Here is a 26,142-nt window from a genome sequence, read left to right on the forward strand (position 1 = left end):
ATTAAAATAGAGCATTAAATGGTTATAATTATTATTTTTTAAATGTTGAAACAAAATTTTTATTGATTGAAATGTTAGTGGAATAAGAAACTCACCATTAAAATCAAAGGAAAACTAAGGAAAAAGATTTGAAAACTTTGAGTTTTAATGATAAGTACAAAATAAATGATAAATTGAATAGTAATAGGATTGACTTTTTATTATAAAAATGTGGTTTTTCGTTAAAATAAGCAGTATCTGGAGTTTTTCGTTAAAATTCCCTAAAATTAATTAAAAATAAATGTGCATTGATGTCAAATTTGATTCTTAATCATAAAGCCTTCAAATTCAATCAACAAATAACACTTGGATTGAAAAGATTTTCAATGTCAAATTTGCACAATGGTATTTAATCTAGAATTTTGACAACTGTTATGGAGACGCTCTAAATTTAAGAGTGGAACGTGACTCATGAGAAATATGTAATGTCGGTGGAAAATCGCAAATTGCCCTAAACGCTCCGTTTAGCGCACTGGTGAACATGCGTCCGAAAAACAACTCCACCGTGAGGACGCGCGAAGCCAACCTATGACGTCTCGCCATGTTCTCGGTCTCTTTCCACGTCATCGTTGACCATAAGCATTGACCCTCCCACGTATTTACATTTAACTTGAAAATTAAAATTAAAATTAAATTAAATTTCTGTGTTAATTACTCTCCTGTGTAGCTGAGACGCCACAGTCTCCGGCGGCGACATCCCGGAGGACGCAGGTAACCTCTCCACAGTCTTCAAAGCATTTTGCGTTCTGGTTTTTCTCTCCCGATTAATATTTACTGAATTCCCCATTTCTTTTAATTTTTATGTGAATTTGCATAATACGTAGAATCAGGTTGTGTGGGAAAGAAGTGCTTTTTGTGTTTAGTTTTTGATATTATAATTAGGGTTTTATGATCTTTAATTCTTGTGTGGGGGTTTGTAATTGTTGGTTTTAGGGTTTTAATCCGCGGCCGTTGTTGGATTAGGGTTTTATTCCGCGGCCATTCTGGTCTGGTTGAATCTAGGGTTTAGGGAATTTTAATTTTTACTCGAGGCGTATAATTCCCACTAATTTCAATGCTGTTTGTGAAATTTGTAATGTGAAAATGATGATTTATGCTCGGTTTAGGGTTTAGGGTTTTGGGATAGCATTCTAAGCGGAATTTTATCGATTTTCAGATGCAAGTTTTGTGGCTTGTAGATGGATAATGAAGTTAGTCATCGTCAGCCTAAGCAAGAACGTTCGAGGACTCGGTGGACAGCATCCCTCGATAAGACATTCGCAGACTTGGTTGTGAAGCAGATTCAGTTGGGAAACAGACCGAACAGTGTGTTCGACAAGAAAACCTGGAACATTATTCGCGATGAGTTCAACAAGCAAACGGATCTCAACTTCAACAACAATCAGTTGAGGAAGCACTTGGATGTTCTGAGGACACGATTTTACAACCTCAAGTCGGCTTATGATCAAACGAATGACTTCACTCTGGATGATTCTTGCTGTATCGAGTTTGAGCATCTGTGGGAGGACCTCGGGGTGCAGACTAAACCTGAGACAATTAAAATCAAGGACTGTCCGATATATGATCAGCTGTGCACGATATTCGCGGACTCTGCAGCCGATGGGAAGTATGCTCAGTCTAGTCACTACGAGGGATCAGACAAGTCTGCCGGAATAGACAGTGCAGGTTTGATTTCCTGTCCCGACAGTGAAGCCCCTCATTCTGAAATCCCATCATCCTCAGAGCCTGTGCAAGGCAAAGCGTCAACAGCGGAAAAGGTGGCCAAGGTTATAGTGGATAGGAAAAGGAAACGTCCATCCGAGGCAGAGTCTTCCGAGGGTCAAAGCAGAAGGGATCAAGAAATATGTGATACAATGGCACAAGCCCTTTCGGAGATGATTGCTGCGTCAAAGTTGAGGAGAGCGGCGGCAATGCCTAGAGATGACAGATTTTCCATTACCAATTGTATCAGAGCACTGGATGAGATACAAGGCATTGACGAAGAACTCTACTTTCCCGCGCTAGACCTGTTCGAGGACCCTAATTTGAGAGAGACATTCATCTGTTTGAAAGGCGATCAGATAAGGTTGCCTTGGTTGCGAGGGAAGTGCAGTAAAACTACGCATGGTTAGATATTTAGGATGAACTCATAGCACATGTTCATAATATGGCTTTTCTGTCAGTGAAAGTTTATAGATATTTCATCTCAACTTCAATGGCATAGCTAATTTATAAACACCGAGCCCCAGAAAGTATTCATCTCGCAGTATCAATGAAATCAAACAAGCATTCGTCGTTGTTCGATTAGCAAAGTCTCAATGTTATTCATCTCTAAATAAGTATCCAAACAATGAGGAATGATCACGATAAATATATTTTGCTCAAAATTGGAGACAAGTGAAATTAATACAGCAGGTAATGTATCACAGCAACTCGACTAAACTCGACCCACAAAATTAATCGGATTGTGCAGCATGACTTGGGATCTGCTAACCGGCAGCAATTTGGCGTCCACAGCAACCCATCTTCCGATCTCTCTTGAAAGCCAAGTTCCTCTTCTGTCTCTAATGCATATAGTACAACAGTTCACTGTAGAAAAGTGGATCAGGCAAAGTCCGTCCTAACAGCGTTATAATCAAACACTGCCATGATTATTCTCTTCTGAATGTCTGTAAAAATCCAGCATTTCTTCTTCCACTGGATGAGTTTTGCCTACTATAACAAGGCAATGGAGAGGTGCCCCAAAATCAACCGACTGCAGTTGCCTCATCGTACCAGAAACGATCTTCTGATCCTCACTTCCCAGCCGAGCAAGCCCAACACACATCGTGTCTTCATTATATGCTGCAACGTAATGCACGAATCAAAAATATAGCAATGGTTTTATCGTGTAGAGGCCATACAACAGATAACACTCATGTTTGAAGGTAAAGATCTGAAAAAATGGCATGGTTACCAGATTCTCCTCGATTGTGCTCAACCTCCAGAAGCTGCTCAATTGCAGTGTTTATTGACATATATCTAGGCGGTTCATACTGCTTCTTTCCTCTGAAAGGTAGGCAAGTAACAATAATAAGCCTATGCAGTTGCAGAAGCACAAAAAGCACAAAAACTAATGCACACAGTAAATTCTTCGAAGCTGAAATTAAAGAAGAGGCAGTCGATTATTTGACTAGAGACCTGCACAAAGATTCCAGAGTTGGTTCCTTCACGCGTATATCTACAACGAAAATAATTTGTAATGAGTGTGTATAGTAAGATAAGCGTCAGTGGTGTTACTTTTTAAGCAAGTATCTAGAACACAACCTAACAAGCATAGCGTATGCAGCCCAAGCGGACGATTTTTCTGAATCTTCTCATAAAAGCTATCCGGCCTCCATGTCTCAGTGAAGAATGGTATCGAAACTGTCTCACCGTAGTGGTAGAGTTGTAATCCACAGGCTCCAACTGCATTCATCACCGACACATTGTGCACCACCTTGACATCAATCCCCAACTTCTTAGCTCGAACCACAAGATCAGTGTGTGTCGTAGCTCTGCGTTACAGATCGAATTACGCAAGCAAAAAGCTCAATTGATCAACATAAGTCGTTATTATTTCAATCATAATTCCGACATTCTTGGGAACTAAATTTAAATTGCTTCCTCAATTCCTACTCAAAACAAATTGGTACACCATACAAGATTTTACCAGTTGAACAGATAGAGAGAGAGGACATACCCAAAAGGATCGCCGACGACAAGGAAAGCAACGTCGGAAGCAGCGGCGGCAGTTAGAATTTGATCGGCCCTTTCCTCCACAGTTTCTCTATCTGCAAGTGTCACTGGTTTTCCGTACAGTTTTTCCTGCACATTGACAATGTTCAAACTTTTTGAAAAATTAAGCAAGTTTTGCAAGCAATTGGAGAGAGAGAGAGAGAGAGAGAGAGAGAGTACGAGAGTGGAGAGGCCGTCGGAGGAGATGCCGAAGGAGAGGAGGGAAGTGTAGGCTTCGATGAAAATCTTGTCGCATTTCTTCACAGCCTCTAATCCTCTCAGAGTTATGTCTTTCTCGTCCCCCAATCCCAGTCCTACTATGTACAACATCTCTCTCTCTCTCTCTCTCTCTCTCCAGTCTCTCTCTCTCTCTCTCTAGCTGGTTTGTAGGTTTGGAACCCTGCAAAAACCCTAGTTGGAACTTGGAAGCCAGGTGCTGCCAACTCAATCCGACGTTGTTCTCTCTCTCTACCCAGAGGCGGCCAGAGAGGAAGACGGGCCGATTCAACGTTTTAACGAAAGCCCAACTTAGTTTTTATTTTATCTCGTGCAACGATAATTTACTTCAAACTAATCGAAATTATGAGGAGAGGATTTGAACGTTGATGCATAAGAGGAGCACGTCGATTCTAGTAAATGTGACTGCAGTTTGCGCACTGTGGATTTTAAGATTGGTAGTTGTATGCAAAGGTGAATTAAACCAATTAGGCCCCTTAGTCGAAATTCAAACTCCATTCCTAATAGATTAACATAGTTTAGAATACCGCTTTCAACAAAATTGGTCCTTGTATCTTTGTTTGCATACTCTTGTGCAGAGAAGAATAAAGAAAATGAAAATCATGAAAAACAACATACACAAGTAAGAGAAAGAATCGAATATCCCAGCAGCTAGCTTCTCTTCTTAGCAATATATAGCAGATCTCGATCAGTCATCATCTTTGAACTCTCTGTTCCAACACGAAAATATACACAAATGAGTTGGTTTCATGCATAACTGATCGATCGAATATGATCCGAACATATGAATCATCGTACCTGCGATCAAGGTACCGAGGTTGAATCCCGGAACCCTGACACGTTGTGCACGTAAACGAACCGACCCCTTCGCAGTTGATGCAGTTGGACACTTCTTTCTCGCCCCCGCCAAGCTCTACTGTCACCGTCCCACTCCCCGTGCAGAACCTGCATTTTTCTGAGACACACAACAACGTACGGTCGTCCAGTTTCATAAGTTGGCACAAGCTTAAACAGCACGGCACATGAGTACCGGAACTACGTGTTGTTGACACATTGAGTATGTAATTGAAACGCCGATATTGTTTCAAACTTAAGCACGTGTGTGCAGTTCGGGTTTTTTCTTTTTCAATAAGGTTTCGATGCAATTAGTACTGAAATCGCGTAAAATAAGTTGTATTTTATTTTGTAAGATTTCCGAAGCGAGACTTTACATACTTCACCAAAAAATACAGCTGCAAGTAAAGTAGTTTACTAATTACTTACGAGCGCCAGTTCCATTGCAGGGGAAGCATGGCTGAGTGTTGTCTCTCTTAGCCTGCAGTTAGCATTACTAATGTTAAATTAATTATCTACAAACTACTTAATTAATCGTATTTAGATACAGAATCAAAAGGACTCACAGCACTGTCGATCTGTGTTTCGTAGAAAACCGGAATGCCAATCCCAACCGCAACACTCGCAAACCCAACTGAGATTGCCACTACCTGGAAATTGATGGTTACGTCAGATTCCAAAACAAACTGTTCGAATTCGAGATTTTGGAAGGAGAAAGAGTGGGGGAAAGAACAGAAACCGTGTTTTGATCGAGATCAATGGCTCTGATGCATGGATACGACTTTGGCGACCGTTGATTTCCTGCAAACTTGTGGGACACGCGTAAGGAACAAGGGGAGGTGAAGAGCTTGAGGGGGCAAGAGAGGAAGGGAGAGTGGAGGCGGGGGAGTGATGGTGCTTGCGGCATTTCCACGTCAATTTTCCGGTGAATGCAGAGCGATGGTGGAGTTTGGATATGTGGGGTTGGCAGTTGCCTCTAGTTTCAGCCACCACACAGTTGAAGGCTTTTCCTATCACAAGCTCAACGTTCCTCCTACGTGGCTCCCTAGCTATAAAAAAACCAAAAGACACAAAACTAAGAAAAAATTATTTGGAATTTGAATAAGTTGTATGGAAGCTCAATACCATTCAGCTGCGTCCAACCCATCTGAATCGTGAGAGAAAAATTTCAGTAAGGCAGTCTGATCACATGATTAGTCATATCATTCTTAACAAAGAGAAAAACTTATGTCCAACCGATTTTATATGGCTTAAACAAAATCGGGCGGTGCCATGGGTAAGAACAGGACAAAAGGCAATACCTAGGGTCTTGTTTTGTGTATCACGGGTGAACCTTCAAATTCGCCCTCAAATAAGAGAGTTTTTTTAATTGTGAGAAGAAAATTTTAGTAGAACAGTCTGATCACATGATTGGTCAGATCATTCTTACAAAGAAGAAAAACTTATGTCCATTCGATTGTATATGTCTTTAACAAAATCAAGTGGTACCATGGGTAAGAACAGGACAAAAGGCAACACATGGGCGGTCTTGTTCTGTGTCAGACGAGTGAACCTTAAAATTTGCCCTCATATAAGGAGCATATTTTTCGGTGTGTCAGGAACACAACCTGGTATATAAAATGTAATAATACAATTGATTAGAAACTTGAAAAAAAAATCCAATCAATTGTATTATGAAACTTAGTGTATTGAACCATATTATCGGCACACTGAAAAATTTCTCCACATAAGGACGCCCCTTGTGTTTGTGTACCATCCAACCCTATGTACTGAACATTTTCACACGACGCCGCATTGTTAGATTGAAATATCGTCACTTTGACATCCCGAGTGCAATTGAAGCAATATGTGAGTTTGATGACTGAACTGCCCTGTGAAACATCAGACCGGTCCACGTTCCAGCGACCAAAAAACGAATGAAATAGAAAGCAGAGGATGCCAAATTTACATCACGGTTACAGCAACAATTCAAAGAACCGTCATTGTCCACCTACGCAAATCTAAAAATGTGAAATTTCAACGGCTTGCTGCGGAGCGTGCTTTCCTCAACTTTCCACGTGTGACCCGAATGGTTTCCTCCATGACCGTCTCTTTCGGGGGAGGATTTGTCTCTTCAGTTGCCGAAGAGGATGGCGAGGCGTCAGTCTGCGTTGGTGCAGCCTCTTCAGTTGGGGTGGTTTGGCTAGATGATTCAGATGCAGCTGCTGTTGCTGTGGCTTTTTGAGTAATTGAACCTGCCGTTTGAGGGGCAGGTTTAGGCTTTGGTGATGGTGCTAAGGCTTCCACTATCTCCTTTTGGTCCTTGCTTGAAGAAGTACTGGAAGTGGGAGATGGCGGTTCGTCGGGTTGTGATTGCGTAGTTGCAGCTGGCTGGCGATTTGGAGGTGGTGTGGTGGGTTGGCGAGCAGCAGGGGGTGGGCGCCTAACACCTTGTTGTGGCTGCAATTTCAAGAGTAACTTTTTCAGCAGAGGCAAAAACCTTGTTATAATTTTTTCCTTGATGAGCGGTTCCACAATGTATTGCGCAGTACGGCCTATATGGTAATAATAAACAATAAATATCGTGCAATGAAGGCGAGATGCACACATGCATACCGGAATGCAGGGTACAAAAGAGGTGTGACGTACAATCAATAACTCATGAAACAACAAAGCATTACTTTCAATCCGGTACCAACCTCCCCAAGGCATGAACGATCATTTGTAACTAAATGAAGAAATATATATAAACACACACACACACACAATATCCCGAAGTTCAAACAAAATAACCTTGAACAAGTACTTGAAAGGACTAATTTAAAGAAAAGACGGTGAAAAGGCAAAGCCTAGAATTAAAACGCCAACATAACAATTCAACATGCACAAAAAAATCAACATCTGGATGATAAAAAGACAAGAACGTTTTGATAACTTGCTCCAACTGACTGGGTGGCCAGACCGGTGATGTTGCAATCAATAATGATGGGACATAATGGTAAAACTGAAAACACCAAGTCCAAATCATGTCATCGTACCTGAGCAGGGCGAGGCCTTGGTGTCGATTGTGCAGCAACATACTGCAAAATATCAAATATTCTTGTCTGACCATAGCTTGCAGCTCTTTGCCAATACACAATGGCCATGTCACCAGCTCTAGTTTTTAGTTCTAACAAGTTCCTATCAATTTCATTTTCATGCTTCGCAAGATATGGTCTAAAGAAGGAATCATACACATAGGTCGTTCCCTGCAACACAGAGATAGTTGTGAGTATAAGGAAAGTCATACTAATAAACAAACAATTAAATAAGATAATAATCTCAGTCCAAAATCCCTTACAGAATCCTGTACCTTTGTTTTCGGAAACCACAGATATATAATGAAGAGCAACTTAGCTTCGCTATACATGGGAACCCTGCACAAAAAGAAGAAAAAAACAGAATGAGACAATGAAGTGGCACAAAATAAGCATATTTGAAATCTCGCAACATTCAAACACAAATCCCCTACCAGGAAACAAAAGCATCACCAACTCTCTCACATACAGTTAAAACAGCCACCAAAATCCTGAAATTCAAGGATGAAAAGAGGGTCATCGCTAAGAATCACAAGGGATTCAAGGACAAATAGATCGCTATCTTAGACACAAGACGCAGTCGATACCAGTACTGGCACCAAAAGCGAAGCTGTTCAATCTCCGGCTTATTCTTTTCAACGGTTTTGTAGCACTCATAAGCTGGATAAGCATAGCCAAGAGCCATCCTGTCAAGTGCCAACATGGAAAAGGGGGAAGGTCAGAATTTGACAATAATCAAACGTCCTTTGAAACGCAACCAGAAAGCGAGGGTCAATCATTCACATACACAAGTGTTCTGGTAAGAAAGGATCCTATCATCTTTTGCGTACCTGCCCATACACGAAAATAACCGCTTGGTCATACACGAAAAGAAACATAAAATGGCTCACTTCAATACCAAACAACTACCAATTTTTTGAGATACAACATTTCAATTTTCGGAACTTTAGTACAGAACAGGATGAATTTGTTTACGATAAACATAACCATTCAACAAATTAAGAGCAGAACAAAATCACAACAGGTAAAGCTGATACAATATTCAGAAATGTTGATCTTCAAACACATTATTTTCGTTTCGGTTTCGAGGAATCTGTCAAGTATTTGACCTGAATAAATTATAAATTCCTGGAAACCAAAACGAAAATGTATCTGAGCTCAGTTGAACTTGAATTTGAAATTGGGATTAGCAAATCCGCAATTCAAATTCTTCAACTTCAAATTCAAATTCAACTGAGCTAAGTGAACGGCCAGATTTGTAAGAACAGCCACTGAAGCAAACGATTACACCGCACAGAAATTAAAATTTCTTAACATTTGGAGACAATATACGCATTACAAGAACTAAAAGCAAAAAAATTAAGAAAAAAAGGCAAAAAAAATAAAAAATAAAAAACAATTTAATTTCCTAAAGGGAAATTATGAATGCAATAATCTGATGAGAATCCACATATCATCCAATCTCATTTTTCATGAAATAAAATCGGTTCACGAAAATATTCAAAAAATAAACAGTAACAATTAGAGTATTAGAGAGAGAGAGAACCGCTCGAAGACTAATTTGAAATTTGAACGGAATCAGCGGATTGAAAGAAGGCACTGAGCAGTGAGAGAGTTAACAGAAAACTCGAATCGCCGGACAGTTCGGAGATCGCCGCCGCAGGAGAACCGCACCGACGAAAGGCTCGAAGAACCGTTACGGTGTCGGCGGCGTAATAGACTGAGAAGGGAAGAGAGAGAGAGAGAGAGAGAGAGAGAGAGGTGTTTGTGCCGTTTACATTACCATATCTTATGTTTTGTTGGCTTTGCTTTTGCCCCTTTGGCGTCGGATTTGATATAGCGGTGAGTCTTAGCTTTTCGGTTCCGTCATCACGGAGAGCCGGTTCGCTGTGTGCGTGTGTATATTGTTGCGAACGCCACGCGATACGCTCTCGGGCTTTAATCACCGTTAAAGTTGAAACTCACGGCTCACGTTTTTCCTTTTCCCTTGCATCTTTACAGGTCAGGGGTACACTGCGATCGTGGTGACCTGTAATACCAATTTACGAAATGACAAATAATAGTATACACGCGTCGTATAAATTTTTTTTTTTTTATCCTTGAACTCGTAATATTATGACATTAATAAATTTGTGATATTACGTAACAGAGTGATTGGAAACTTTTCGGGATGCACATTGATGCCTTGACAAATGTCCATTTGAAGCATGGTTTGCTTTCTGTCCTTTGCCACTTCAAGAGAAGTAGAATTTTTTGCCCTCCAAATCCTCCACACTTCTTTAACGTTTCTTTTTTTCTTTATTTCTCTATAATAAAAAAAAATCTGTATATAATATTACTGTGACTTAATCATGATTGTTCGGTGCTCTAAAAAAAGAATTGGGAGAGGTACGTTATAGAAAAACCATTATTTTAGTGGCAATTTGGTCAACTAATGAGGTGGGTTAAGATGTTGTGATTGAGTAGAAAGTGTCTGATTGGGATGGGACAATGGACAGGGATGATTAAAAATTTTGCATACGGAAATAACGGTAACCTCTATGATTTGACCGCTCTGACCCAACAAGAAAATAGAAGTGCTAAGGAGAGAGTGGGACTGTCGATTAAGCACTACGTTACATTGGTATTTTTTTTTTACTAGTAAATAAAAAGTTTTATATTTTATTTTTATTTTTGAATCATATTATTACGACTTATTTAGTATGAGGTTTAATCCAATTCTTCACTTTTTAAATATAAATAATATATTTTGTATTTACGAAGAATTTCACTTTGAGAATGATTTCTTCACATTTCTCAAAAGAAAAATGAATCGACCATTGTTAATTGAATATGATTGTCTAATCATGTCTGAGATTCTCTATGATTTGATCCTACCCGTTAGAATTTTATTTAGGGTGAAAACATTTTTGTTCATTGTGCTAAAGGTTAAAATTTATTTTGGTCATTGTGTTGTCAATTTAGCCAATTTAATTAATGTGTTGTTATAAGTTAACAATTTTAGTCACTTCCATTAGTTTGCAGTTAAAAAAAACTATTAAATTATTTGCTAATTAAGTTTTCGAATTCTTTCATTGATTTTATCCGTTTAATGAATATTTTAATATATTTTTAACTTCGAAAGTGACCAAAATTATTAACCTTCAACAACACAGCGATCAAATTGGCTAAATAAAAAAACATAGTGAATGATACAATCCTCTTAGGGCTGTAGAGAATTGGAAAAGGTAGAACAAAATGCAAGCTTGGAATAAAAGAGAAGCTTGACAGTTAACTCGATAGTAATAATTTCATTCAAATCAGACTTGTCCTCGAGCATCTCAAGTATAAGTTATTTATACAATAAAAGGAACATAAACTAGTACAAGTTATTAGCCTTCTTAATCTTGGAATCTGATGGGTTTTGTAACCACCCTCCTAAGACGTTCCTTGGCAATAGAATACTCATTAGAAACCATGAGGTTAGGAATGTCCAAGAGCAAGACTTTGACTTTAATTCTATGTGTGACTCCTCAGATGATCCTTCATCAGTGAACAAAATAAATTTTGACTTATAACATAGTGACCAAAAATTCCTATAATCCTTTTATTAATTAGAGACCATGAGGTTAGGATTTTTATTTTGCTTGAGCTATTTTCTAATTTGATTTAAATTAGAAAGAGTACAATTCAAACTTAACTGTAAACGAGATACCACAATACTAAGTTAAGTAAGTATCAATTTTGTCATTTATATGAGTCAAACATAAAAGATATTCTTTACGAATGAAGAAGAATGTTAATAATTTATGAGATCGATCAACGAGACGGTGGGTATAGTGTAATAGAGTTGGTAGCTAGACTAGAGGCTAGGTTGGTAAGGCTCTCTGACACAGGAGTTGAGCTATCTGATATAATGTAATAGAGTATAATGTTGTAATTATCACCTCGCTTATTGTCTTATCTTTTCATCCACTTTTTAATAAACTACTTAATTACAAGCTTGCTCATTTGTAAAATGACTAATAAAGACCTTAAAAGATGTATAATAATAATAGATTGGACACGGTTCTAAGTCCCACCCTCTTCTTGCTTTATCTTTTTTAAAAAACGAAAGGGTTGAGCGTGATTCTAACTCCCACCCTCTTTTTACTTTATCTTTTTTTAAAAAATAAAACAGTTGGGCGTAATTATTTTGTTAAATAAACAGGTTGAGCACGATTCTAACTCCGCCCTCTGTTTAGAAACATTTATCTACCCTTAAATTCTAGCTCATATTTCCATCTCTTTTCATTCAGAGAAAACAAAAAAATTGAACTTAGAAGATGACGTTTTCATTGAAGAGATAGAAGACAATGTTTTCATGGAAGAGGTACACGATGTTTCCATTGAATAAGTAGAAGATAACGTTTTCATTGAAAATGTAAGAAAATCATGTTCAAATCATATATATTTTTCTAAGAGACAAGTTTATAATTTTAGATAATATATTAGAGATTATTTTAGGAATATCAGTGGGTGAAGAAGTAACATTTTAATTTTCTAAATTTTGTTAATAGACAAGATCATAATATAATTAGAAAAATAAGACATTGAGATGAATCTAGCAGTTCTCACGAGTAAAAGGTTGTGCTCCCTAAACCCTTTTGGCTGTTTCCAAAAAGAAGCAAGAGATATCATTTAACTTTAATCCAACAAATAATTTAAAGTTAAAAAGTGCAAATGATAAATGAGATTCTCCCGAGTCTACCGCGGCCATCGAGTGTCCATTTACACGTCAATTCCATCATTCATTTTACAAGAGCAGAAAAAAAGGGACTTGATGGTAATTGTGTTACAGGTATTAAAGTAAAAAATTACACCAAAGAGGACAAGGGTGTTTCCTTTGTGTTTTTGTCAACCACAAGGAAGCCAAAAGAACCCTCACCTACAAAGAATAGAGAGAATTGTAATAATTGTTCCTTAATTTTAATTCAATTAGAGTAATAATCATGTTGAGAATGAATCTTACACTGAAGGGAGGGGAGACTTTGCATATGTTTTGCTTATAAGTAAGTTGGACTACTCCCCAAATTGCCAATTGATTTTATGATGGAACTCCAACTCTCTTCATGGTACTAGAGCATGTCATTTAACTAAAAATATTTGACCAATGGTCTCTTAACTCTGTTAGAAATTCCGATGAAATGAGTCGCATACCACGCATGTGAGGGTGAATCAAGGAGCAAATATGAAAATCAAATGAGAAAATTGTAGAAATGGTCCCTCAACTTTAATCCAATTGGAGAAATTGTCTGTCAATATTAACCAAATTGGAGCAATGGTCTTTCGACTTTAACCCGATTGTAGTAATGATTCTTCCAACATGACTCATTTTAACGAATTTTGTGATGGAGTTGACGAAATGGATTATAGCTACATGTTTTGATGAATTAAGTGACCAACGGTCACATATTTTTAGTTGAGGAACCATTACTTCAATTGGATTAAAGTAGAGGGACTATTGCTATAATTTTCTCCAAAAGAATATGAGGAGAAAGACTTCACGTTACTGGCACGCTCTCATCGTGGTATATCGTGTCAATGATATATTGCAAAGTGTAAATTTACTTTTACATAATATTGATTGTTAACACCTAGGAATACACTAAGAAGACTCTCTCAAAAGTTGGACTATCCATTAACTCTCTGTCACTTTATGGTTTTGGCACAATGTTTCATAATGTTAGCATGAAAATTGACATTAAACTGTGAGGTGACATAAATTCTATGAAGAGTCTCACTTTAAGAGAATCTCCTTAGCATTTCTCTAACACAAAACACTACGTTAAAACTATACTCGTATCATCAAAGTTGTTTTGCATCATTAGAGATAGAAAGGGAGAGGCATGTAGAAAGTGGGGAAGGTTTTCGAAGCCTTGGATTCCACATTTCTCGTAAATAAAATTATAGCTAGTAGAAGCAGTTGGATCGAGTGGTGGTCCAAATAATCCCATGGCATTCCATTTTATGGGACAATCGTCCCCTCCCCTCCCCTGGCTTCTTCTTCCCTTCATGTGCCTGTAATTATTTATGTTTGTTTGTTGGCATGTCTTTCTCATACCTTTTCCCCTTTACCCTTTACCCCCACCCATTTTTTCTTTCTTTACTTCTTTTGCTAATTTTATTGTCCTTTTCATAAACCTTCAAATGCTCTCTATTTCTCTTGATGCATTTTTGCTCATCACTTTATTTATTACTATTAGATTAATTTAAATTTTAAGATCTATTTACGGCATAGATTTCGAAATGTAAACTTATTCAACAATATTAAATAGGATGGTCAGTGTCACTGTTATTTAAGGGTGGTGAGCAAAAATACTCTCTATTTTTCTCTGCTCTTTTCCTTTTTTGGTACAAGACATACCCAGAATCTCCCTTATAATTCTTTCCAATGTGGGGAAAATTTGAAGTGGTACTTATTGTAGCAATTCTTTACGTATATTTTGGGCATAACCGAGTTGGTTAGAGACAAGAATAGTGTGTTCTTATAATTTGTGAAACTATACATGCTTTTGGGAAGGGGATTTGGTCAAAAAAAAAAAATTTTGACCAAAGATAATTGTTATCACCACCCACTTACTTTGTTGTATGCATTATTTGGGAAGAAGGGATGGGCAAACGGTTATCTCTACCATCAATTACTCTCTTTGATAATAATAAGTGCAACTCCACCGCTGGTTTTTAGTGTTTTCCATTCAAAGAAATTAATTCATGGCGGTTCTCATATAAAATGGCGAAATTTTATTATGCTTCAGTTTTGTGTATGACATGTACCAGATGAATGTAACATTGAATGTATAACCAAAGATACAACAATTAAGCCAACAAGAATTGGTTGAGTTGGTAAAATCGTTCTCTTCGCTAGATCATGACCTAGGTTTTAGTTCCAATGCAGTAATCCTTCTTGACAAATTATCTGTAAAAACAAAAAAATAAACTAAGACTCGCTCTTTAAGTCTTCAAAAGACTTATGGTGTACCCTGACCTAAAATATGGTAGCCTACCATCTCCCTCAACTTATTGTTACCAAAAAAAATAATTACAACAACTAAGGATTTTAATATGCACTATTTACCGGTGCATGCTAAAAAATTTCGTACAACGAACTTAATCCGTTCGTCTTACAGTACATAATTTGACTCATGAATCATGAGAGAGGAGAAAATGATCAACATCGTGGTCTAAACATGTGTAACCTAAGTTCCACCAAATTTGATTGTGATTTGCGAGTATGTAGCCAATTGAAATCCTCTCATGTCCGTTTATCGTATATCGTGCGATCATAAATTATTGTAAATTTTTTTATTTAAAAGTGAATATAAACAGTACATGATAAAAACTGACCGCACGATGTATGATGAACGATAAAAAAACTCTGGCGAGGATCCTCTCTCATTGAAATCCTACTTTAATTGATGGTATTAGTATTAAAATCCGTCGTAGATAAGAACTAAGAAGTTAGGTAAAATTGTGGTGGCTTTTCTTAAATAAACGACTTGCAGTGACAGCATATCCAACACTAGCTGCTATGTCGTACAGTACAAATCCTTTTAAATCATGTCAAGGATGGCTTGTGGTTGGATTACAGATTCAATAACAACCCCACAAATACCTCCCTCGTGTAATATGTCACCACCTACTAATTTTATAAAACGCATAACCTTAGATCAAACCATCTGACCACATGACATATATGAACAAGATAGTAACTATACTATTAGTATTATTGATTACTCGATTATGTAACTGTTTGACATCATCTTAGGTTGATTCTTCGATTATGTTGAAATAATATGTCGTGATAATAGTAACTATACTATTAGTATTATTGATTCTTCACGACATGACATCATCTTGTTGCGTTATCTAATCAACTAACGGATATCATCTTGTTGCGTTATCTAATCAACTAACGGATAAATCGAATCAGTACAATCTAAATGGAACTGATACACCATCACAGTTGCAAGTCAACCCAAACTTGGGTTGACTAGGCTAGCTGAATATTGAGCTTCTGGCAAATCTGGGCCTTCGAATTCCAAATATTCTACTTTGGAGCCCAGGTAGACGAGCCTAACTCTGTTGTGAATCGTTCAAGCTGAAACGTGGGGAAGGTAGCTTCAAAAAACACTGTATTTCTCTACTTTTTTTTTTTAAATGAAAAAAGATTAGACGAGATTAGCTCTACACTAATGATGACGTGCGAGGCACGTATTTCTCATTGACTTTGATTACGCATAAAGCTAATTCAGATACTGCTGCAAAATCATTGGGAAAAAAAGGAAATTTCTAATTAATTTAGCAACTTCTATCCAATGTCTAATGTTTATGATCAGGTAGTAGGATGTCTTCCCCTTCGGCCTTGCCTTCCTCGGCTTATTGTCGAATCCGATGACACCACCCGACATTATTCCCAACGCTTGTTATTGTTTGCATTCACCAGATCGTAGGTTTAAGCCTCCCCTCCAACGAACAAAGATTCCCAACTAACACGCGACCGGAGCTCCAAAATGCATACAACTTCCTTCCTTCATTATGTAATGTTATCATTGGTCGTCCATCTATAGAAAGCAATCCTCATCTGCATCTCTGAACACGGAAACTTGATCTAGAAAAACTTCATCGAAACCGCTGTAACTGCCATATCGTTTTATCCATCCCTCGACAAAGTTGATAAGCTATGGTTCGACCAAAACTCGTCATTCCTCAGTCTTCAGATGACGCATATAGGCTACCTAAATGGTCAGGCAACCATCTAATTGGCATCCTCGCCGTACATTGTCCAAACTTTCCAGCAGTAACTATAGATTATACTAAAACAATAGAATGTTCTAACTACACATTTGTATAGCAAAACATGAAAAGAATATGGTATCCCTCATGTCGTCTGGAACAATCAACTACCTGATTCCCATTTACACTACGGTCAATGTTCATTGCCCAATGCTGCGCTACTCTTCTTAGAACGGTCTTGAAGGAGGTTTTTTGCTTTGGGTCCGGGCCTAATTCGCTGTAGGTTCCAATAAAGAAAGTTTTTAGTTAATTTCCTGTAAGCCTACATGGCTACATCTAATCCAAATCTGATTTGGATTCATATCCGTTACATAAATCCTCCATTCCTTTTTTACAAGGAGAGGTGGAAGATGCAGCCCTCGGCGATTATTTCTATAAGATTTGGGGCAAAAGAGAGCAAGGAAGTTGCTTACCCCATAGATCTGTAAGGCTAACATCAGGTTGTGATCTAAACCAATAATCATCATTGGCCTGCAAAAATTATCATTCACAAATCAGTTAATTAGGTTAACTATGACCAATGATAGATACATATTAAGTACACTTCAGAAGCTACATGGAAGAAAAACTTGCATCGAAATGTGAAGGAATAATCTTCTGAATCCCAGAAGATGCCTCTGAGCTTGGTAAGCTGAGAGTTTCAGAAGTATTTTTCTCGCCCTGATGACATGAAGATATCCCTCCATGTTCTGCATTGCAATAGTCACTACGATTGCAAGAAGATGAACCTGCTAATTTTGCTTTCTTGAAAGCAATACTGTTGAGTTGACATTGGTATTTGCTACAAATATTGAGAATAAACGTTACACACTGAAGTGCAAAAACGTAACCTATGCATGTAATTCGGAAATAAATTCTGTGACATATGTTCATGACCATCCATATAGCTTTAGCCTATGCAGGGAAGAGAAATTAATACCTCAAGAGATACACATCTATAGGTCCTATCGTGCTTTTGACAATCATCCTAAACTGCCTTTGTTGAAAAGAAATATCCTGATCAATCAAAAACTGAGTTAGCTATTAATGCTATTCCAAAATTCACAAACCACATCCTTTGAAAGTACCCACCTCGTCAGGATCAACAACTTCAATATAACTAGCTTGAGGAGCTTTTATTGCAATAAGTGTTTGATTCTGTGACAACAAAAGCAGTAAGAAAACAGTGAGATTCATGAACAGGTAGAAAAATAAAGCGCTAAGTAATTAAAGTTTTTAAGTTTCACAGGAAAAAACTGACCTGGAAGCAATGAAGGCTTGAAATATCTTCCTCCGTCAAAAATGAGTACCTAAAAAGTAGATGTTAGCGGATTATAAAGTATTAAAAAGATAAAAAGATGTAATGTTGATGCAAGGAAAGACAACAGGATTGAGACTCTACTTTTTATACTTTTCATCTTGCTCCAGGGCCCTTAGAAGCTCTTGCTTTTCCCTGAAAAAATAATGTCTTGATAGCTCAACATACAAGAGAGATCATAAAACATCTCAAAGCGTCGTTTAAATTCTAAAGAACCAACCTTATGGCATCATTGAGCCTGCATTCCTCCTCATACAGACCTTCAACTTCATCCTGAAAGAAAACCAAAAGTTCTGCGTTGTTAGATCAAATCATGCATAGAAAGTATCAAACAAAGGGAATGAGCAAGAAGTTGACTAATGAACAAGATCCAAGTGATTATAATTGAGAGCACCTTTAGTCTAGAAACATGATTATCCAGCTCGCATGGTGTCGGCCCATCATATCCCCTGTCATTAAAGTGCACTGGTCAGATCAATCCATACATAGAAAGTATCAAACAAAGGGAAGCGAAGATTGATAAAATTACTTCCAACGTATGTGGTTCTTTGAAGTTTTCTCTACCAAATTTATTCCTTCTAGAACGTTCGTAATATCATATATCCTCCTCTTTTGAACCTGTAATAACCAATTACACAAGGAAGATTTGATATGTTATTACCCAGACATGAGATATAACACCTAGTGCTTGTTAAAGTCTCACTACTATGATACCAAAGACATTTGATATACCTCCAACACCTCTGCTGTTCTATTCAAATCAAGGGTTCTATCCTTGGCCTCGTAAATTAGCTTGATAAATTTCTTGGTTAACAAGCCTGCAAACAACATATTACATCCCTTATTAGCCTTGAGCTACACATACAGGGAGAACGTCAATACTCAACAGCACACACCGAATGAATGCCTGTAATAAGTGTTCTAAGTGTGCGCATAGTTAGAGGGATAGCTCCAAATTATTTCTTTTTAATCTCAACTTACCTAAAGAGTTGTCAAAACGGCAACCAATAGCTTGAGCTGGACCCAGACCATTACAGAAGTCCGCAGTTGATCTTTGAGTCCCAACTTTGGTATGCTTAGGAACTTTTAGTTTACCATTATGCTTTGCACCTGTGAAGGACTGTGGTAGAGGTAAAATACCCTTCATTACCTTGCTTGGTACAGCAGCAGCTTCTTGCCCACCAATCTGAGCGTCGTTATCTATTTCCTGTTTTGGTCTCAACTGCAGTAATTATTGTATATTAGAGATGTGGAAAAAGAATACACGAGAAGGCTAGAAGTATGCTATGAAATATTTGCACAACATTTGCACAACACAACCATAAAATGAACAGAAATCGCATTCAGACACACCAGCAAGTGTACTCAACGACGATAGTCATGCATACTTTAACTAACAGCGACATTCTCAAGTCATTTAACTAAACAGATACACTGCGATTGTATAAGTTGTGCAATTTTATAGTTCATATCATTGACATTGTAAAGAATGTTACTGTCAGTCGCTCACGCGTTTATGGCAATTTATTACGGTAAAAAAAAAGGGAAAAAAATCTCTGTAAATCACAATAAAGAAGCCGATTGCGCAGTTAATGAGGGCAGACAGAATGGCCAATCGAACATTTAAATTAAAAAGGAAAAATCAAGCCGCCATCCAATAAAATCCACGACTAATTATCAGCAAGAACTAAATAAACAATTAAGAAGCAGTAAAATCCTCTAAACCTTTCAAATACAATAAATCCGAAACCGAGTCTTTGAAAACGAAGAAAACAATGATGGTGATCATTCCTCACAGAATCAATAACAAACACAAAAGTAATTCAAGAAATCTCAATAAAAAAAAGACGGCGCCGATGACCAGAAACACTCACCGAAAGCTTAGCCAAAGCGGAACGGGCGTCAGCGGTGACGAGAGAAGCAGAAGCGTCGCCGGAGAGGTGGCGGCGGTCGGAGCCGCGGGATGGAGCGAGAGCGGGAAACGACTGTGGGTGGAGACACTGGGAGGGAGACAAAGGCGAGTACTGGTAGCTCATATGGCTCTGAGTCTGGGAGTGCGAGCGGAGGAGCTGGAACTGGAATTGCGACGGCCGGAGGAGGCGATTGGGATCCTCTGTCTCCATGGCGGAGGAGGGAGCGGAAGAATTTTGAAGAGGAGGTAGGGTTTTCGTTTGCTAGTTTTGCGAATTTAATTAACTCTTAAATTTGTGAGTGTTTTAAGTTTTAATGGGAAGAAGGAAGCCCAACGCGAATGGAACTCGAAACGCGAGGAGAGAGAGGAAGCGGCGTCGGTAAGTGACACAACAGCGGGAAACGCATGCGGGTGAGTTTCGAATGCGCTCGCCCCGCCTTTCTGCTGTCACCCTGACAAAATATTGTATTTGTAAGCGGTCGGCAACCTTGGGTTGTTTGGGCCTTCTTATTCATATGGGCTTGGGCCTTTTCTTCAATGTATATATACACTAGCAGATGCCCACATGAAATGTGTGCGGGAACAATTTTATTTTATTTTGTTTTTTTATTAAAGAGCGTGATTATTTTTTAAAATTCTAAAAAAAAAATCGGTTATGAAAAATGGAACAATAATGGGGGAAGAGATCTGGTTTGGATCATCTCTCCCATCAAAGGTCCAGAATCAAGTGATACGGGACGTTGAAATTTGATCCAACAGTTATAATTATTAAAAATTTTAGAGAGCTCCATGTTTGTAATTATTAGATCAAATTGAAAGATCCGGACTGGATATCTTCCCCAATAATGGGGCAATTACATCTGACATGGGCATATTTTTTTATTTTTAAATAGGACATGATATGCTTACATGACTGTGAGGTTAGGGTAAAAAACATCAAACTTTTATGTTACATGTAACTACTAAACTGCCCTCTTGTTTTTGCTTTTTACTCAGTTTTGATGAGAATTGAAATGGTAATTTCATGAAGAGTTCTATTAATAGATAATTTAGATATACCCTGTTAAAAAAAAGTTCCTTACCATGAGCAATTCGGCTAAACATTTATTTTATAAAAATAATAATAATTTATACTACGAACTCTCTTTTTCAATTAATTTTTTTTATACATAATTAAAAAAAATATTAAAAAGAGAAATTATGGACATTAAAATAATTTCACATGCCTCTTTCCTATTAATAGAACTCTTTGTCAACTAAAAAACAAATAGAAATACCATTATACCCATCCAAGCAAAATTAAGAGAGAATAATATTTTCCGGGAATTGTTATTGGCACTCCAAACTTTCCGTATATAGAAAGAAAAATACACTTGTAAGGAGTGTATAATTAAATTTTTAGAGTGCCAATAACACTTCGCTATTTTCCGATAGAAACTTTAAAATCCGGAATTGCAAGAAGAAATGGAGCACCACCATCATTCTCGTTAGTCCCAACAAATTGCCATAGAAATACACATAAGCCACAACCCACAGAACACAGATTGCAAATCCTGCAAGGAAAAAATTTGCAGTAATTGCAGGTTTACAGATAAACAGAAGACGAAAAGCTAGTGTACATTTTGCACGCAGTGGTTTCGCCCACGAACATCCATATAACAAGTAATCGCAACTCAGCCGTGTGATTTTGTTCTTCAAATCAGGTTGGTAAAATCTTGGTCCCACTGAGAATGTACCCGGCGAATCCATTCATCTGCATGCATGGATGCGTTCTTGATGGAAGTACCTGAAACAATTATTCACAATAAGTCTCTAGAACGCATCAAATAAAGGCGTATAATCTTACAGAAACATTACACCGGGAATTAACAATGGACCTGCCACAACGGCACAAGAAAAATTAGCATTCCAACGTGGCGTTCGTACTGAAATCATCAGATTAACACTCAAGTTGAGCTAGGCCACTTTCTCAACATTTCCAACGTACATCCTTAGAAATAATTCTCCGGCATACATGTTTACGCTGGAGATGACAGATGCAGGCCGTGACTTCACCCTATGGGCAATCTTATCTTAAATATTTTATTCAACTTCTTGTCCAAATTTAAATTTTGATTGGCAGATCTCTCTCTGACACACACACACACACACACACATGCATGTAGACAAATTGTATGCATTAAAATAACTCACACAGAATCTCTGTTTTCAGATTCATTTAACCTACACAAGTTTCAAAAACTGGAGTTCTGATAGCAAACGACGTTAAAATATATAGAGATCTTTAGAACTCGCAGACCAGATCAGATACATAAATAAGACCAAACCAACCTGATATTCGCGTAACCAAGGTTCTGAAATTTGCATGCCAATCGCCATTTTCCCCGTTTGTAGATTGTGCATGCATGTTGCAAGAGGCTGCATATTCAAGAGTATAACAGTGTTAGTTTCATCGTCTACAAAATTTGAAGATACTGAATTCGAATAGGAAAACTACTAATCTGGTATGATCAAGCATTTGAAGCTAAAAACCTGCAGATACTGATGAAAAATAGCAAAAGAAGCAGAATTTGACATAAGTGGCAAGGTCTCTTTAACGAAGCCCCAAGCATCCAGCTCCGGTGCTGCTATTATTAAACTGCAAAAAGAATGCAGAACTATCAACCAGATGCTACTTTAAACTAGTAAACTAAACACGTGACAACAATATTTACCTAGAGAAACCATTCTCTTTCCACAAGCTGATGATTTCCTGTGGTGCTTTTTCTCCCAATTTTGCTGGTTTGGACATTTTAATTACTGGAGAACTAGTAGACACAGGAATAGGATCCGATATCACACTTTCAGATGTAAGAGATGCTTCTTCCATGCTAACTGCTGAAGAAATTTGGTCCTGAAAATAGAGTACCCAAAACAATTACGAAACTGCAAGACAACGAAATCTGCAAACAAAAATGAAGCGCCACTCACATTTGACTGAATTTCCATATTACCAGACTCCGCTTCCTGAGTTGCTGGTTTTTCAATTCCGTTTTGAACAGATAATAGGTCCGCAAGAGGAGACCTCACAATCCTGTATAAGCAACATAAATACAAAAATATCTCAAAAGTTGGTTACTTAAGGAGTGTAAAATTTCATCTAACTACATTTCCCATGAAAAGTAACTCAAGGGCAGATGTACCTCTTGCAAATTTCATCTCCAAAGTTGAATATCCTCGCTATATCCATAGAATAAGGCGACCCACTAAGATATGTATTGCAGACATAGCCAGTACCTGTGAAACATACAGAAGCATTAAAAATGCGAAATGTCATAAACAATGTTGCAATTGCAATCACACAAAGTAGCCATAACAAACCGATTCCATTTTAATTGGATATAATTCACTTCAGTTTCACTACTTCACCACCCATAACTCTGTAAATTAAAAAACTCAAAGCAGCAAATAGTAAAGGGAACTTGGGGAGAGCAGACCTCCTAAACGCTCTGCCACAGCACCAGTTAGAAGTCCTCCAACCATATCCACTACGAGGACATCAGAATTTGCAGAAACATTAGCCATGGAAAGCAGAAGAGACAATGTGTCCATTCGCAAGAATCTGAACCAAAGGCAAACATATGATACATAAATTCTGAGCAAATAACATGAAAAAGTAGTTTACCAAAATAGAGGAAAACTCATAACTGGCTAGTCCTTACCCAATTTTATTCGGATATTTCTTTAAGTACGCCTCACATATACTGAGAGAAACAGTAAAGAACAAGAAGTGAGTAAAAAGAATATGAGATTCGGAAATTATAGATGGACATTCATAACAGCAGCCAAAAAATTGCTAATTGCGGAGATATCATGACGTTTCATGCATATAATTAAATCATTTCGGAAAGTTCTTGCTGATAGAACAGCAATATGACTTCAAAATAAAGCTCCTGCTTCAGAAATAAGAGGTAACCTTCTAGTGAATGGGCGCCTCATAAGTACAACGGGAGCATATTTCTTTTGCTTCTTAAGCCTATATTTCTCCTGCAGACAACAGAACAACAGGAAATCAGACCACCTTCTCATATGAACACAAAGTAGTACTCGAACGATCTACATTACCTGTGAGAAAACAGTTTTCTTCTCAAACGTCGCACTGTTTGCAATGAGAGCTTCAACTATTTCATCGCCCGTTGCACCTTGTCTGCATTTATCATTGTATTAGTCCACCAAAAATGTACAAAAGGAGCCCAAAATGCAAACTAAATCTCTGATTAATTTGTTCTCACTGTCGCATTGCGTTAATGTCTTCTCCGGTTAGGCTCTGCGCTTTATTGTTATCGACTAATGCTCGATTATCTCTAAACTCATCAATTGATTGACCATCACCTTTTTCTTGAACATTATTAACTGAATAAACAGGAAAATATCAAGCAAAATAACACAATGTCATTATCCCAAATTCCACATTAACACAAAATTTTGAACAAATTAAAGTTAAAAACCAAACCTTCCGTGGACGGAGTGTACCCGGCCAAATACGGGCCTTCGGCTCCATTTTCGACCCGAAAGAAAGAGCCGAAAGGGCAGCCAATCAAAGGCTGCAGAGAGCAATTCTTATTCCCAATTTTCAATTTCCTGCACATCCATTCCGCATTCAACTGTAAGAACTCTCAACAACTCCATAAAAAGGCAAAAATTTGACTGAGAGAGAAATACTACTTACGCTCCGGCGGAGAGGCGGGCGAAAACCAGACGGTCGCCGTCGTTGATGTCGAGCAAGACGGAGCAACCGTCCCAGGTGGACCTAGGGTTTTCAGATGAATCGATTTGGGGTTTACTTTCAGAAATCTCCATTCTTTTGTATCTTTTACTGAATTTTGAAGTGAAGCAGTAAGCACAACTACAAGCTTAAAACCCCAACGCTCTGAGTCTCTGACAGTTAGCTTAGCTAGGGTTTTAGTTCACAGTTCGGCGATGACGACGACGACGCTTCCTTTTCTTCCAACGACGACGGTTTTTTCGGGTATGGTTAGGCCCGCGAGAATTAGAGATTCGAACATTTCGCGGGTGTAGCGGAGGGTAGTTTGGGCCCAATAATCTGGAACCAGCGGATTATCTGTTAATAGAATTAGTGGGCCGAGACTCCAGCCCGACATAAAGTAACGTAAGAAGAAAAAAAACTTCAATAAAAAAAGTAAATAAATGAAATAAAAAAGGATACGATCAGTACATAGCTACCGATTGTTTGGAAGATCTGTCGCTAGCATGTTAGCAACTTTTAATAGTAGGAATCGCTATCTTCATACCGAATCCTTCTTTTCAATTTTTTATTCTTTATTTTTATTTTTTATTTTTTCGCTTATATTTTTTTTATTTCTCTTACCATAAAAACAAACTATCAAACTCACATTCTTCAAAATATATTTTTTGGTGCAAAATCTATTATAATACATATTTACAATAATTTAAAACTTAAATTTAAAGATATTTGAATTTAATAGTGGTTACTCAAATAAAGTAACGTATAGAGAAAAAACTCAAAGGACAAAACATAAAAGCAGAAAATAAATAAAAAATTGGAATTGGGAAAGATCGGTACCATGCTATTCCTCGCCCAATCGTATTTAAAACCGTTCAATCTATTTATTTTCACTTTCGCCTCACCATGAAGTTTTGAAAATTAACGTAAGACTTTTCATTGAGATTTTTGAGGGTAAAACCCTATTTTTGGGTCTCACTACTATATTTTTCACTTTTTTTTATTTTTATTTTCAGCTTAAATATTATACTAAATATATATTTGTTGTTCAATACATCGTAAATCCACTTCCACATTCCTTACAAAGTTTTCCATTATGGTTGGGGAAAATATTTCGTGAAAATAAAAAATTTGCATCTTTGACAAAAAAAACGTGAGTAAATTTGTACATAAATCATAGTCCAATCTATTTCTTTTCACCTTCGCCTCACCATAAGGTTTTGAAAATTAAGGTAAGATGTTCCGTTGATATTCTTGAGGGTGGAACCCGATTTTAACAATGTTTCGGGCCTCACAACTACATTTTTCACTTTTTTTTTTTTTTGCTTTTGCCGTTAAATATTCTACTAAATAGAAACTTTGCATTTTTTACAAAAAACGTGGGTTAACACTTACGGTTTTTAGTTGGCTTTTACAAACTTGTATATAAATCATTGTTACTATTTATTTTCACCTTCGACTTACGGTGAAGTTT

At 37.5% G+C, this 26,142-nt stretch overlaps 6 protein-coding genes across 7 annotated transcripts; 1 reads left to right on the forward strand and 5 right to left on the reverse strand.

Moving 5' to 3' along the window:
- The first annotated feature begins 415 nt into the window (after positions 1-415).
- Positions 416-2,322, forward strand: LOC137718038 (L10-interacting MYB domain-containing protein). The gene is made up of 2 exons (XM_068457559.2): positions 416-750; positions 1,196-2,322. Exon 2 carries the CDS (start codon positions 1,218-1,220, stop codon positions 2,148-2,150), a length of 933 nt encoding a protein of 310 aa, XP_068313660.2. The 5' UTR covers positions 416-750; positions 1,196-1,217; the 3' UTR covers positions 2,151-2,322.
- Positions 2,323-4,352, reverse strand: LOC137718066 (putative diphthine methyl ester synthase). The gene is made up of 6 exons (XM_068457578.2): positions 3,955-4,352; positions 3,740-3,864; positions 3,325-3,554; positions 3,199-3,238; positions 2,975-3,066; positions 2,323-2,862 (listed from the first exon to the last, which is right to left on the reverse strand). Exons 1-6 carry the CDS (start codon positions 4,102-4,104, stop codon positions 2,654-2,656), a joined length of 846 nt encoding a protein of 281 aa, XP_068313679.2. The 5' UTR covers positions 4,105-4,352; the 3' UTR covers positions 2,323-2,653.
- Positions 4,353-4,487: 135 nt separating this feature from the next.
- On the reverse strand, positions 4,488-6,115 carry LOC137716729 (protein disulfide-isomerase LQY1, chloroplastic). 2 transcript variants are annotated; one of them, XM_088698926.1, is made up of 6 exons: positions 5,971-6,115; positions 5,585-5,894; positions 5,412-5,495; positions 5,275-5,326; positions 4,810-4,966; positions 4,488-4,721 (listed from the first exon to the last, which is right to left on the reverse strand). In XM_088698926.1, the coding sequence occupies exons 2-6, from the start codon at positions 5,750-5,752 to the stop codon at positions 4,700-4,702; spliced, it is 483 nt and encodes a 160-aa protein (XP_088555052.1). In that variant the 5' UTR covers positions 5,753-5,894; positions 5,971-6,115; the 3' UTR covers positions 4,488-4,699. The 2 variants fall into 2 exon arrangements, with proteins under 2 accessions (XP_088555052.1, XP_068312209.2); XM_068456108.2 differs by lacking the exon at positions 5,971-6,115 and having other exon boundaries at positions 5,585-5,915.
- A 626-nt stretch (positions 6,116-6,741) lies between these two features.
- On the reverse strand, positions 6,742-9,821 carry LOC137717743 (putative HVA22-like protein g). Its single transcript, XM_068457207.2, has 7 exons — positions 9,448-9,821; positions 8,689-8,731; positions 8,489-8,587; positions 8,336-8,392; positions 8,177-8,240; positions 7,863-8,072; positions 6,742-7,284 (listed from the first exon to the last, which is right to left on the reverse strand). Exons 2-7 carry the CDS (start codon positions 8,718-8,720, stop codon positions 6,862-6,864), a joined length of 885 nt encoding a protein of 294 aa, XP_068313308.2. The 5' UTR covers positions 8,721-8,731; positions 9,448-9,821; the 3' UTR covers positions 6,742-6,861.
- Positions 9,822-16,107: 6,286 nt separating this feature from the next.
- Positions 16,108-20,367, reverse strand: LOC137718037 (transcription factor E2FC). The gene is made up of 13 exons (XM_088698198.1): positions 19,887-20,367; positions 18,994-19,234; positions 18,745-18,830; positions 18,542-18,630; positions 18,407-18,461; positions 18,233-18,285; positions 18,097-18,147; positions 17,956-18,004; positions 17,787-17,852; positions 17,635-17,711; positions 17,289-17,496; positions 17,129-17,186; positions 16,108-16,932 (listed from the first exon to the last, which is right to left on the reverse strand). Exons 1-13 carry the CDS (start codon positions 20,133-20,135, stop codon positions 16,925-16,927), a joined length of 1,290 nt encoding a protein of 429 aa, XP_088554324.1. The 5' UTR covers positions 20,136-20,367; the 3' UTR covers positions 16,108-16,924.
- A 1,009-nt stretch (positions 20,368-21,376) lies between these two features.
- Positions 21,377-25,108, reverse strand: LOC137718377 (uncharacterized). Its single transcript, XM_068457914.2, has 13 exons — positions 24,633-25,108; positions 24,417-24,544; positions 24,196-24,316; positions 24,029-24,110; positions 23,880-23,950; positions 23,626-23,667; positions 23,401-23,525; positions 23,107-23,200; positions 22,895-22,997; positions 22,639-22,817; positions 22,457-22,562; positions 22,256-22,342; positions 21,377-21,710 (listed from the first exon to the last, which is right to left on the reverse strand). Exons 1-13 carry the CDS (start codon positions 24,761-24,763, stop codon positions 21,624-21,626), a joined length of 1,356 nt encoding a protein of 451 aa, XP_068314015.2. The 5' UTR covers positions 24,764-25,108; the 3' UTR covers positions 21,377-21,623.
- Positions 25,109-26,142: the final 1,034 nt, after the last annotated feature.

The sequence above is a fragment of the Pyrus communis genome, chromosome 8 (assembly GCF_041283825.1).
Source record: "Pyrus communis isolate YQ-2024b chromosome 8, ASM4128382v1, whole genome shotgun sequence".
NCBI lineage: Eukaryota > Viridiplantae > Streptophyta > Magnoliopsida > Rosales > Rosaceae > Pyrus > Pyrus communis.

Excerpts from the sequence above, each read along its gene's own strand:
- LOC137718038 (XM_068457559.2), top strand. The coding sequence starts at position 1,218 with ATGGATAATGAAGTTAGTCATCGTCAGCCTAAGCAAGAACGTTCGAGG.
- LOC137718066 (XM_068457578.2), bottom strand. The coding sequence starts at position 4,104 with ATGTTGTACATAGTAGGACTGGGATTGGGGGACGAGAAAGACATAACT. Across the intron at positions 3,555-3,739 it reads GTCGTCGGCGATCCTTTTGG|AGCTACGACACACACTGATC; the intron begins GTATGTCCTCTC and ends TCTGTAACGCAG. Across the intron at positions 3,239-3,324 it reads GCATACGCTATGCTTGTTAG|ATATACGCGTGAAGGAACCA; the intron begins GTTGTGTTCTAG and ends TTTTCGTTGTAG.
- LOC137716729 (XM_088698926.1), bottom strand. The coding sequence starts at position 5,752 with ATGCCGCAAGCACCATCACTCCCCCGCCTCCACTCTCCCTTCCTCTCT. Across the intron at positions 5,496-5,584 it reads TTGATCTCGATCAAAACACG|GTAGTGGCAATCTCAGTTGG; the intron begins GTTTCTGTTCTT and ends ATCAATTTCCAG. Across the intron at positions 5,327-5,411 it reads AAACACAGATCGACAGTGCT|GCTAAGAGAGACAACACTCA; the intron begins GTGAGTCCTTTT and ends TGCTAACTGCAG.
- LOC137717743 (XM_068457207.2), bottom strand. The coding sequence starts at position 8,720 with ATGATAGGATCCTTTCTTACCAGAACACTTGT. Across the intron at positions 8,073-8,176 it reads TGTGGTTTCCGAAAACAAAG|GGAACGACCTATGTGTATGA; the intron begins GTACAGGATTCT and ends TCTGTGTTGCAG. Across the intron at positions 7,285-7,862 it reads CAAGGCCTCGCCCTGCTCAG|CCACAACAAGGTGTTAGGCG; the intron begins GTACGATGACAT and ends TTGAAATTGCAG.
- LOC137718037 (XM_088698198.1), bottom strand. The coding sequence starts at position 20,135 with ATGGAGACAGAGGATCCCAATCGCCTCCTCCGGCCGTCGCAATTCCAG. Across the intron at positions 19,235-19,886 it reads CCGCTTTGGCTAAGCTTTCG|TTGAGACCAAAACAGGAAAT; the intron begins GTGAGTGTTTCT and ends TAATTACTGCAG. Across the intron at positions 18,005-18,096 it reads CAAGATGAAAAGTATAAAAA|GTACTCATTTTTGACGGAGG; the intron begins GTAGAGTCTCAA and ends TCTACTTTTTAG.
- LOC137718377 (XM_068457914.2), bottom strand. The coding sequence starts at position 24,763 with ATGGAGATTTCTGAAAGTAAACCCCAAATCGATTCATCTGAAAACCCT. Across the intron at positions 23,951-24,028 it reads AGAAAACTGTTTTCTCACAG|GAGAAATATAGGCTTAAGAA; the intron begins GTAATGTAGATC and ends TGTTGTCTGCAG. Across the intron at positions 22,343-22,456 it reads TTTTTCATCAGTATCTGCAG|CCTCTTGCAACATGCATGCA; the intron begins GTTTTTAGCTTC and ends TTGAATATGCAG.